At 41.8% G+C, this 12,721-nt stretch overlaps 1 protein-coding gene across 9 annotated transcripts in view; it reads left to right on the top strand.

Moving 5' to 3' along the window:
* Positions 1-74: 74 nt before the first annotated feature.
* Positions 75-12,721, top strand: part of col12a1b (collagen, type XII, alpha 1b) — a 115,772-nt gene continuing 103,125 nt past the window's right edge. For 7 of the 9 annotated variants that reach the window (XM_061051460.1, XM_061051456.1, XM_061051455.1 and 4 more), the window contains exons 1-7: positions 76-270; positions 1,086-1,201; positions 5,755-5,871; positions 7,781-7,924; positions 9,833-9,892; positions 10,747-11,010; positions 11,593-11,757. In XM_061051460.1, coding sequence (XP_060907443.1) covers positions 1,123-1,201; positions 5,755-5,871; positions 7,781-7,924; positions 9,833-9,892; positions 10,747-11,010; positions 11,593-11,757 — 829 coding nt within the window. In that variant the 5' untranslated portion in view covers positions 76-270; positions 1,086-1,122. Of the gene's footprint in view, positions 271-1,085; positions 1,202-5,754; positions 5,872-7,780; positions 7,925-9,832; positions 9,893-10,746; positions 11,011-11,592; positions 11,758-12,721 lie in introns of all 9 variants that reach the window. The other 2 variants (XM_061051458.1, XM_061051453.1) reach the window with 2 other exon arrangements.

The raw sequence follows: 12,721 nt of genomic DNA, 5'->3' as shown, positions 1-12,721 counted from the left end.
GTTGGATGTCGTAAGAGCTCGCGGCGGGGCAGGCAGAGCTGGGAGCAGCCCCCCTGTTAAGTACCAGATTGTGTGGAGACTCTTCCCACTTGGAAAGAGGCTCGCCGACGCGTCTGGGAACCAAAAACCCGCGGAGCTCTCCGACTTCAACACCGGACCACATCACTCTCCCTTTTTCTCTCAGGTCGGAGGTCCACGACTGAGACTTTAACCTGGTTTCTATTTTTTATTCTTAAACCAACAAAGGAAATTCAACTGTCTCCTCTTTAGGTCAGTCCTGCATGCTTATTTTGGATTTATTTTCGCAGTATGACATTTATTATTATTTGAGTTCCAAGCGAGTATTTAACATAAATATTGTATAACTGAGTGCATTTCTTAAGCCTGTGATATGTCCCAGATCCTCTGTACCTGTAGTATTTTAGTTTCCTTCTAATTTGAAGCGGGATATCTTGAAATACCGGTGGACTATCACTTTGAAGTGCTGTGCGTAATTGCGCACAACACCAGGATTTGACGCTCGGTTATCTTGAAATGATTTTCTCCCCTGTAGGCTGGTTAAATCTAATCTGCAGACGTTTTTTACATGCTCATATGGATGTTTTCCAGTCAAAATCAACATAACTGAAGCTGTTTTAGAAGGAGAAAATACAGAATATAACGCGTAAAGCGAGAGCATGCAGATTTGGCTGGTTTTTCCTTTTTAAATCAAATAATTTATTTGCGGTCTCAAGCTGTTAAATTGTGATTTTTTTGGACTTCACCCTGTGTTACACATGGAGTCTGTCGTTTTATAGCGTTGGTCTGTCTGGGGGAGAAGTTTTTACGAGCACCAGGCTCTTCCAAATATGACTTTGTTCAATATTCCTGGCTTGAAAGCTGCGTGTTCTGGCGCATTTAAAACCTCTCACTGACACCGGATGTAGATTTAATTCGTAGTAGATGAATCTAAGTCAAAATGATGCTGCTCTGGTGTTTATATTCGGGTTTCTTGGAGGTCTTGTGAAGCCCCGAGGCTGCTGAGGGACTGCCGGTGATGTTGAAACAAACTCTCAACAGCTTCTTCCTTCGTGTTTCTCTCGCAGCTTCATTCATGTGCTGCTGAGCCAGAAGAAGCTGAAGATGAAGAGCAGGCTTTCTCTGGCCGCGGCTGCCCTCCTGGCACTGCTGCTGCTGTGCTTCACTCAGGCCCAGAGTCAAGGTAAAGCTGCTCCTCCTCCTCCTCCTCTCCTCTCCTCTCTGTGATCCAACACCTCTGACTCCATCTCCTCTCACCTCTCATTTCTCTCTGTCTCCAATGTGAATATTTAGCCTGAATAAAAAAAAAATCACAGAGAAAGCAAATGTGTCTGTTTCTGAATTGTGTTTTTTTTTGTTTGAACTGATTTGCCCTTTTTTTTGGCTTCTGTTTAACCTGTTTTTTCTTTAAAACTCTCAGTTCCCTTTAGGATTTTGAAAAATGTCGCTGCTGGAGGAGGAAAAAAAAAACAGTCTCCACTTCAAATATCTGGTTTCAATTGTATTAATCAGAGTTTTGCTTCCATATCCAGAAGCACTTCTAAAGTGGTTCAAGCCAAAGATACAACTAGTTCAGAGCAGTGAGGCATCTAAAACCACCATGAAGACAAATAGAAAAGTTTAATTATCTGGCCTTTTGCCCAAAAGGACAAATAAATCCAGTAATCCGGTGCTTCTTTTGTGCCTTAATTTAAAATCTGTTTCTGTCCAAAGAATAATCTGAGGAGAAGAAACAATGAAAAGATGTTTTTTTAATCTGTGCTGACTCCAATCTGAGGCTTTAAAACTAAAAAAATGTGACACTTTTCCAACCTCACACAGATGTAGTTTGGGTTTTTCCCCACCAGGAGGAGCCCTTACTCAAAACTAGCCTAGCCGAAATTTCTCCAGTTAATAAAAGAAAAAAACCCAGACGGCACCTGGCCAACTTTCCTCCCCTACGTCTTTTCTCCTGATGGAAGGGGAAAAGACAAAATATGACTTTCACATTATTTTCCAGAGTTGAAGAAGAAGAGAGAGGAGAAAATCTGCTCCTCTGCTGCTCGCCTCTGGGTTTTTCTCTCAGACTAAGAAAAAAAAAGAAAAGAGAAAGCAGTAAAAACTCATCAAATCATCAAGAGCAGGAGGGGGAGGAGGAGGGGGAGGAGAACTTTTACTTTTCTCTCCTTCCAGCAAAGTTTCTGACCTGCTGTGACCCCCTTTAATGTCCCCGAGAGGGCCCTCCAGAAGTCACGGCATCCTAAAGGGGTCGTATATATATCCTGGGATAGTTTGACAGGTTGAGGCCGGAGCTACAAGTTCAAACACCTTGGAGAGAAACGACTGGTCTCTGCTTCAAAACTGTCACAATTTAAAAGTGATAGATCACTTAATTAAAGCCGTTCAGAGCAGAAGATGTGAGTGTGTGTGTGTGTGTCTGCGTGCTTTTGGATGGGGGGGTAGTTTTTGGCCGTTTTGGAAACAGAAGCAGCCGCCCCGCCGCCCTTGAATTGATTCTCCAGGTTGGTCGATTCCTCCATTTTTGACGTCCTGTCCCCCTTCCCAGTCAAGCCTGGACCCTGAGTCCTGGCTTTACGACAATATTTTACAGTGATATTCTTCACCTCCACACTAACAGATGAACTGGTTGGCGGTTTATAACCAAATGTCGAGATCACTATCGTAAGATCCAGCTAGATTTCCCGCCGTTTCCTGTGATAGTTTTACCCTCGTTACATTGCGTGTTTCTGCGGTACAGTACCTGAGGAGAATCTGAGATCACCTTAGATCAGCATTACCAGAGCATGAAAAGATTAAGAGTTAGACGCAAAGTTTCCACCTGTTAGATAATGTTCAAGGAAAGTGTTTTATTAAGGAAAAAGTTCCAAAAGTGTGCAGATATCGAGAACGAGGATGATGCATTAAAGGTCACATATTATTTAAAATCCACTTCTCCATGTTCCTCTAACTCTAACATGTGTCTCTAGTCTGTCTACAAACCTCCCGATGATGAGAAAAGTCCATCCTCTCCGTCTTCTGCCTGCTCCACTTTTCAGGAAATGTGTGCTCAAACAGGCCGTTTGGGGATTTTCCCTTCATGACATCACAAAGGGCAGTAGCCCCTCCCCCAGGTGGGTGACACTCCCACAGCTAGGTGTTTGTTCTGCCCTCTGAGTCTGCCTTCTCACCGTAAACAATAGGACATGGAGCGAGAAAGACCGAGTACACCCGAGCCCTTCCAGAGAGGGGGCGTGGTCAGACACAGCTCATTTACATATTTAAAGGTACAGACACAGAAACAGTCTGTTCTGAGCAGGGCTGAAATAGAGGGGTTTATAGACATGATCAAATACAGGATCAGAGTGGATTTAGAACAAGAAACTTCACACACATATTTTGAGGAGCTCTGAGACTTATTTAAACTGAAGAAGAGGAGGAGAATATGTGACCTTTAAACGAGTCTAGTCTCGAGTACTAAAAGGATCAATGAGACATTTTGTACCTTCTTTATAATATTCAGGAGAAAGAATTGTTAGTGTCAGTATCATGATTCTTCCCGCGTTTTTACATCGTTTTGCGCAACCCTGTGAATTGATCTAACTTATCATCTGTTTAATGTGAGAGTATCTACTATCGTCGTCTGCTTCCTGTTACTCCTATGTTGCATGAAAAGCACCTGAAAACATCACGTTCAGTCACAACCGGGCCGTTTGTTATTAGCAGCTCTTTGTCGTTAAGCTAGCCTGACTTGTTTAGTTGTAAATGCTCGATTGATTTTTTAAAACTTTTTAAAAAGTTCTTATGAAGATTTAAATCCTGAAGAAAACATTTTAGCTCTATAGCTAGCTTTTTACGCAGCGCAACCTTCTATCATGTCCACCCCAACCTGAAGAATATCCCTTTAAAATATTCCACCATTAATAACCTGTGGTCCCTCGTGTACATGGAAACTTTTTTGTGTCTGTCGCTCTCCGAGTTGTTATCAACAACTTTTCATGTACACATGCATGATTCCCCATGTCAGTAATCCCAAGTTCACCCCGACTCTGTGTGTGCACTCTTTATCCTGTTTGTTGACCAGCGGCTCCTAAATCACAGTCCAGATCCTTCAAAATCATTCTTTAACTTTTTTGTGGAGTCTGGAGCTGAGCTGTACTTTAGGAGCCTCTGGCTTAGTTGAAAAAAAAAAAAAGACGTACACATGACTTTGTGTATTCTTTTACGAGGTTTGCAATGGAGGAAAAGGACTTGAATACGATCCTCATTGTATAATCAGTGCAGCAGAATGACATACTCAGATTTTATGTGATTTTCGTCGTCTGTCAATCCAGCATCACCAGTTGGATTGAGGTCATGGACAGCCTGTCGGAAGTCAGCCGGTCCATGTTGAATCATGTTTTGTCGACAGGGACGGAAACGTTCTTATTCTTAATCTGTGTTTTAGAATCAATCAACAGTCAGACGTTTGGTTGGATAGAAACCAGACAGAGACGTTTTAAAAGTCTGTAAAAGTGACCGATGTGGAAGAAAGGAAACTTCTAAACAACTACTTACCTCACTTTAAAATCTAAATGCTGCACTTTATGGACCTGACCAACAAAGGAGGTCGTCGGGTTTTTGCGGTTGGTCAAGCTCCGTCGCTACCCGTCAGCCTTTTTTCGACCGATCTGACATGTTGAATCGGTCTAAAAAATATATTTTTCATTGAAACTGATTGGCTGTTCAGCTAAGCGAATCAGTGCACGAGGAGAAAATCTTAAGTAACCAAAGCAAGTAAACGTCTTCAACTTTTTATCTCGATTAGAAGTACCTACAGTATATCACGAGCGGTGAGCGACAGCGGTTTGAAAATGGTCTTCATAAAAAACGGTTTATATATCTGGATTCTTCTCCGTCCATTTTGGAATGACTATTGCAGACTACCGCCCCCTGCTGACATGGAGAGGTATTTCCTCTCTCACGCCCGCTCAGAACGTACGTGGTGATTGGTGGTCGGCTGTAGTCTTTGTAGTCTGTTAAAACCCCGACACGCCGAGGAGATTATAACTGCTCCCGAAGTTTCTTCATCTGGTACAGATAAGCCACGCTCCAACTGATTACAACAAAATCCTGTTCAAAGAAATATACTTTTCTGCGACAGCTACAGAGATCGTCGGCCTTCGTTGCCACTAGTTCTTTGCCGTCTGCTCGGTGTGTCAGGACCTTTAATGAAGTTTGTTGTAACTTGCAAACACATCATTCACAATATCACCTCAGCTAAGAGAGGTGTTTTCTCGGTCAAAATATTCAGTGCTAAAAAATCTATTGTGTTAATTAGTATATCATTTTTTAGTTAGGTAAGTAGTTGCTTATTTGATTCTATTTGTTTTTTCTTCTCAACGGTCACAGCCCAAATTCAGCAGAGTTTAAATCTTCCCACCCTGTTTGTGTTTCCCTCGTGAATGCACTAAACTGTAGTGAAGTAATATCTTGTTGTTCTGTTGTGTTTGTTGTCTCAGTGTTGTTGTTGCTTGAGTTGTTGACTGTGGCCGCCAGCCACTCGAGCTCAAACGGAGGACATTTTTTCTTCTTTGAAAATGGCCTCTCTCACATGTTGTAGTTTTGGTTCGTCTTGTGTTGTTTGCTCCAACAGTGAACTTGTCAAACTTCAACCCGAAGTGTTGACTGTTGGGAAAATCCTTTCATACTTCACATTACAATACATCCTCCCTCCCACAGCTGCAGGATTAACCGCGTTTTGCTTCTATCCCTCCACAGTCGACCCTCCGTCAGATTTGAGGTTTAAGATTTTAAATGAGAACACGGTGCAAATGATCTGGAGTGGACCACAGACGAGGATACAGGGCTACAGGATACAAGTGACCTCATCCACAGGTGGGTGCCCCATTAAACCTGCGAGTTATGTCCTGCTGAGCTTGTAACATTACAAGTGCCGTAAACTCACTTACACACCAGTCTGCCCCGGCAAGACTCGACACTCCCCCCGCAATTATCTGGAGATTTCTGCAGACACATGTTTGGCTCCGGGAGCTCTAATGATAAAAGAAAGGAAAAACATTATCACTGCCATGGAAAATTGTCAGCGTTGGTTTAGCACAGGAGAGTAAATCTTAAAAGCCTTCACAGTACATTAAACAGCTGGGATGGCTTTTAAAAAAAAAAAAAGCGCTATGAAGTCAGCTACATTGATTCAAAAAAACCCTAAACCTTGACTTTTATAAATGTAGGGCAATATTCTGCAAAAGTTTTTTGTGCGCCTGTTACGTAAAATGCACACGCTTTTAGTAACTTGCATGTGCGCCTTTATTTAAAGTAAATAAACTAAAATGGATTGGGGGAGGCATAGTTCATTTACTCCCTGAAATTGGATGTACACAGTCTTCTACCTTTGCCGAAGACATTATTTCTTCACTGCCTAATTTTGAATCCACCCTTAAAATGTATGCTGCGGTATTTGATTTGATTTATTTATTTGCACATAAAAAAATATAGACTACATACATATTTACACAAATAACAAAATAGGCAATATTCAGTGCAGGAAGAGGCAAAAAAGATCTTAGAAGAATCCTTCACCTAAATAATAGCCTAGAACCAAATAAAACAAAAACATAAGATGCAGAAAATGCATCCACCCTAATATTTACTCTACAGACACGTCCAGGTCTAACTATTAATGTTAGACTAAACCACTAAGGTGGTGCACATATATACATTACTGTTACTTACTGTTCAGAATGACTGACAGAATGGAGCTCAACAGTGACCACCCACTTTGTCTGGTTCCTGAAGTAAAATTTCCCCATTCAAATCCTCCCTTGACATTTAACAAAATCCTTATTTCAAGAGATTGACGACTGGAACTGAGACAGCCAGCTGCCCCAATACTCATGACTATATTACATTTAATTCGGCACCAAAACGGCGTTAAGAAAAGAAGAAAAGGCAAAGGTACAAGACTGTGTTCATATTTTTTGTCCGGAGTCAAGGAACTACACATCCCACAATCCATTGCGAGTGGTATCGATTCTGTTTGAAAGTAACTGTTATCGTTGTTCTCGTGTTTATACTGTTAATGCTAGTGTATCTTGTAGTTTGTGTTTGTGTTGTTGAATATATAAACTACATTCACTGCGGCATGACAAGGTTATTTGTACATTTCGTGTTAGCTAAGTAACTAGCTAGCCTGCTAGTGAATCTTATCTGTTCGGGGGAAACATTGCCATGGTAACAGCGAGCTCAACCAATCAGGGCAAAAAAGGGCAAACTAGTTATTTCTCACTCCTTTTATTTTGCATAAATTTCAAAGAAATAATGACTTTGTTTCTGTTTGTATACAGATTTAGATTACAGATAATTGGGATTCAGTTAATATATGTTGGAAGGCAGATCTTTATACCTCAGTGTTGTTCAAAATACAAAAAGTTTAATGTTTTTTTTTCACATTACTACCTGTTTTTAAATCTGTAAAAAAAGTTTAAAAATATCCCCTAGTTATTTTTCACCCTAAAGCCCTGAGAGTGAGACTTACTACAAACTAAGCAATCGCATGACATCAGCCTTGTGTATCCTGCAGTTGGTTGTGCATGTCCTCAAAAATTAACACTACTTGTCACGATTCACTTAAATTGATCATCCTCTTGTCTCGTGTTGTCACAGCACTTCCAGTCCACAGATCACATGTGGGATCAGGTCTTCCTGAAGCCCCATTTTGACTTGTGGAGAAATGAAGTAATGCTGCAGTTTCCTAATGGCTTCCCTCTGACTTTGTGCATTCTTGTAGAAGAACCAACAAAAGAATTTACTCTGACTGCATCTGCAACTAAGACCACCATCTCAGACCTGATTCCAGATGTGGATTATGTAGTAACAATATCTGCGTACACTGGATCAGAGGAGAGTCTACCCATCTCCGGCCAGATCACAAGTGAGTCACCTTGTACCTGAATGTGTGTGTGTGTGTGTGTGTGTGTGTAAATTAGCAACAGGCAGCCAAACCAGTGCTAAAAATTGTATGCAGCTGGTCGCCTTTTGAAGAAAGTCAATATGATGACAACCTATCCTCGGGTTTAAAAACTGGATATAAAACAGGTCTAAAGTCTCTTACGCTAAGTCGACAAAACAACCGGAACATCTGAAAAAGAGCAGCTATGATTGGACAGGACAGTTTTTCAGTTCTTACAGTATACAGGACAGCAAGATACACACGTTAACATCATTGAGTCTTGGTCTTGGTCTTCAGATGATATCACATGATCTTCATTACAGTGTTCATCTGTTTTGAGCACAAGCCCAAAAGGGACTTTAATTTATATTCTTGATCATGGAAACAGAAGTTGGCAAGACCTAGTCACCACAAGTTCCATTTAGTCTCACATTCAAGATGGATTTAGACAGTTTTCTGCTCGGCTAACGTCTGAAAGCTTGGACTGAAATCCTGATTGGGCAGATATCGGTTAGTTCCACAGCACAGCGAGCCAATCAGGACAAAATCCAGCTGTGCTACATTTTCTGTCTTAAGCTGTGCAAAAACAGGAACACCATTTATCATATTGAACAAGTCGAATTCAGTCAAATGTTTAACATATATTAAATGAACATCCTTTACATTATACATTATGCAAATAACATACTCAAAGGACCAATCAGTAAGATGTGCAGTGAGTGAAATGATAAAGTGAGCTTACTATATGATCGGACATTAAGGAAATGTTGAAGTGCTGGTTTTAAGGCGACCCCCCCACACGGCCGTTTTGGACGCCCCTCGGTTTGTCAGATATGAGAGCAGTTATCAGGTCAACAGGTGTTGCAGTGATGGAAGCGGGTCAAGAGAAGTGGTTCAGATAGAAGTGATTGTACCCGACCTAAAAAGCCTCTGCATGTTTCTAATAAGCTCCACGAGCAGAAACGTGCTCAAACTAGGATCAATATTGGAGATGCTTTTGAAAAATGGAGAGAAGTTAGAACACAGAAAGGTTTACAGACCCATGCAGAGCTGGATAAACACTGAAGCTTCAGAGTCCACCACATGGTGACCTGAGTGAGCATGGACTCTAGAGAGGAGGTGGGGGGGGGGGGGGGGGGGGGGGGGGACAGCTCTCTATGATGTTTAGAATTTGGACTGCAGTACCCATTTTAAACACTAGGGGTCCGAGGTACATATTGCTCCTTTAAAAAAAAGGGAATGTGAAGATTTAATAGTATTTTTACAGTATAAAGAAATCAATAATTGGAAGCAAAAGATGAAATACAACACATAAACAGTTTGGGTCACTAAACAAAAAAAAAAGTTTATTCTTTAAAAAATTGGGATTTCGAACAGTCAAAAACATTAGAAACCACAGATTTAGCTGTTGAAAGTGCCCAGAGGAGGTAAGATAAAACAGTTGCAGCAGGTTGAAGACATTAAAGCGTCATCTGATTTTACATGTGGAACAGTAAAGTGTTGGTGACCCTGCTCTCCAGTGGAAACTGAGGTCTTCACTTTTTGTCACGGCAGCAGTTTGGTGGGGTCGCCTGCTCCGCATCGCTGCGGACACTGATGATCTGAAAATCCTTTGAGCTTTAGAGATTTCCTGGAAATCTGTCAGAAACAGTGACCTCAACTTGGTAGTTCCGCCACTCCAGAGCTTTTTTCTTTTTTTTTTTTGCATGTTTGTCGTTTCTAAGAGGAAAAAATGTTGCACAAGAAAACCACTAAAAAAGGAATTCAGGTTTAGTATCTGTGATCTGCAGTCACAGGAAAAGTTCATGGTAAGACTTTTTCTGGACACTTGCGCCTCAGCCCAGATGATTTAAATCGTCTAACCTTTACATTTACATTAATGTCTTTCAGTCGAGTCCAGTGGCAGCTCAAGAGGAACTCCCAGGAAACCAGACGCTTCAGACTCAGTCAGTAAGTTCTTTATTGCATTTATTTTGACCTTAATTTGACGAGGGGTTTTGATTCATTGCAAAGATAATGAGTCACAAACTTTCAAGTCTTCATTGTATCTCCTCGAGTTTTTCCACTTTTTGTGTCTGGACTTTCCTCCTCACTGCTGGGCGGTGGCCATCAGCGTGAGCTCAGCGAACCACACAACACCCCATTGTATAGCAATAATCAAAATTACTAAGCCCCAATAAATCTCTGAAGTATTCAGTCATCCTTTCGTCCCCTGCCGGCCAATTATGCCAGCGTGGAGGAAGCTGCACATACTCAGTGAAGATAGGGTCATAGGTGGAGCGGGGGAGGGAACCGAGATGGGGGGAGCCCAGCCCTGAAGTGCTGAGAGAAGTGGAAACCATTACAGATGCTGGTTTACAAGAGTACTGCTGCTGCTGCTTCTGCTGCTGGTGCTGCCGTGGCCCAGCTCTGCAGAGGAGGATGAGGTTGTTCTGGTTTTTCCTTCTTCCTGAGAGAGGAAAATCACAAGAAAAACTCCCAGTGTAGAGCGTCCTGTGTCTTAACATACATACAGTGCAGTCTGATTTAACGTCCATGGTTACTTAACAGCTGATTCAGGGCATTGAACCGGGTTCTTTCAATAAAACATCTCATTAAATGCACTTCCACCACTTTTCCAGGTTTTCATCTGATTATTAAAACAACTTACCAGAACTGAAGTTCACCCTAATTCTTTTTCCAGAAACAGAAACATCAGTATTTAGGGCCTGAAAAGTAAAACTTGATGCATGGATTATTATCCTGTGGGTAAAGTGCAAAGGAGGTATCTGTAATGCATTAACTGACGACACATTTCCCCCCAGAATGCTCCTTCAGTGCCATCGCCGATGTCGTCTTTTTGGTGGACGGCTCCTGGAGTGTGGGCAGGCCCAACTTCAAATACATCCGCAACTTTATCTCAGCCACAGCCGGCGCCTTTCAGATCGGAGAGGACAAAACGCGGGTGGGCGTGGTCCAGTACAGCAGCGACGCCCGGACCGAGTTCAACCTGAACAGACACCTGACCCGACCGGCGCTGCTCCGAGCCATCGGCTCTCTGCCGTTCAAGGGAGGAGAAACAAAGACAGGTACCGTCTTCATCTCGCTGAAGTAAAGATGGTTTTTTTGTTGTTGTTATTTTTATTACTTTTTTTTTTACTGTAAACAAAATAGAGGACTACAAATTCCTACCAAAACATAAAAGTAGTCAACACATCCTTAAAATCTAAAGGATGCTTATGAGTAGGCCTGGACGATATGACAAAAAATGTTATCACGATAAAAAAAATTCATATCAGTCCATATCGATAATTATCACGACAATTGTCAATCATTATTTCTTTCAAATGTAAAAGCTGATTTTTGTTCCTGAGTGAAAGTTGAAGAAACCAGATGGAGTCTAAATGAAGATGAGTCCTTTACAACTTTATTTAGTGTTTTGAATCAAGTATTCTGGTTCTTTATTTTTCATTTCGTCCCCAACTTTCATTTTAAATTTTCTTAGAAAATCAAACAGTTTTCATCGGCCTTCCTTTTTAAAAGTTAGGTCAGACTGTTTAGTGTCTGAAGATATTCACTCTCAAGAAGTGTTACACCTCATCTTTGTAAGCCGACACTTTCTGCCTGTGCCACGTTTAAAACCTAATCCTCTGCTGTCTTTCTTACTCCAGGCGACGCCCTCAACTACCTCTTGACAAACACGTTCACGGAGGAGGCCGGCAGCAGGAGCGCTTTCCCCAAAGTGCTGGTGATCATCACGGACGGCAAATCTGAGGACCCAGTGGAGAGTTACGCCAAGCAGCTCAGGAGCAGGGGGGTGGAGATCTTTGTCCTCGGTACGACGCCAGAACAAGTTTATTACATTCCACTTCCTACATTTTCCATTCCTATTTTCAATGCTTTCGACTGTTAGTGACATAATAACAGAAGGCATCATTAACATGACGAGCGAGTGATAGCAAGTTTTATGTCTGTGTACGCTCGGGCGGCTCTGTCAGACTTTCCACAGCGCGGGGAAGGAGCCGAAGTGTGCTGTTGCTATGGTGATAAAAGGGGGCTGTTTTTGAAATAATAATAACAGCTCATCTTCTGCTGCTGGTGAAGAAACAGGTCACTACTAGACGAGTATCCAAGTAAATATTCATATCCTCTTTTCAGATTTAAACAAAGGAGACGTTTCTTGAATCACAGGAAAGTTTGCCTGTGACATTTTAGCAGGGGAACAGTTCTTTGGGATTTGAATTATTCACACCTAAAAAAACTAAAAAAGCAAAACAGAAATGCATAAAAATACAACATACTAGACTTCAAAGTAAAAAATATACATTTTAATCCTTTGTAGCTCCACTGACCACAAACCAGCATTATTGAATATTTAGGCTCAGTGTCCATCTTGTTTTTTTTCAGGCAGAAAAGTGCTGCAAGTCCGTCCTGTCTCCATGACAACAGTTTGTTGATAACGGCCGCTGTACGACCGACACTGCTCCGTTTCTTTTTACTGCATGTTTTATATTTGAGATCGTTTATATCCTGATCAGACGCAGAGCGAGGAGGATGAGGGTACAAGACACGATCCGTAGGCGGCTAAACTACGGGGAATATCACACATTTGGAGAAGAGCGCCTGTGACGTCAACAGCGCCTTTCTGAAAAGTTAACGATTTTTAACTTGAGCGCTCGGAGCGGCCGCTTACTGCTAAGAACGCTCTCTACTTGATGAAAACTAAACTGAAGTTAGGGCACGGGCAGACACGTCATGCTAGACCTCTCAAAAAAAGTCTTGGTCTGCATCTTGGGGAAT

Source organism: Labrus mixtus, chromosome 12 (genome assembly GCF_963584025.1).
Source record: "Labrus mixtus chromosome 12, fLabMix1.1, whole genome shotgun sequence".
NCBI classification, from domain to species: domain Eukaryota; kingdom Metazoa; phylum Chordata; class Actinopteri; order Labriformes; family Labridae; genus Labrus; species Labrus mixtus.
The sequence above is the reverse complement of the archived record's forward strand: the minus strand, read 5'-3'. Positions and strand labels throughout refer to the sequence as shown.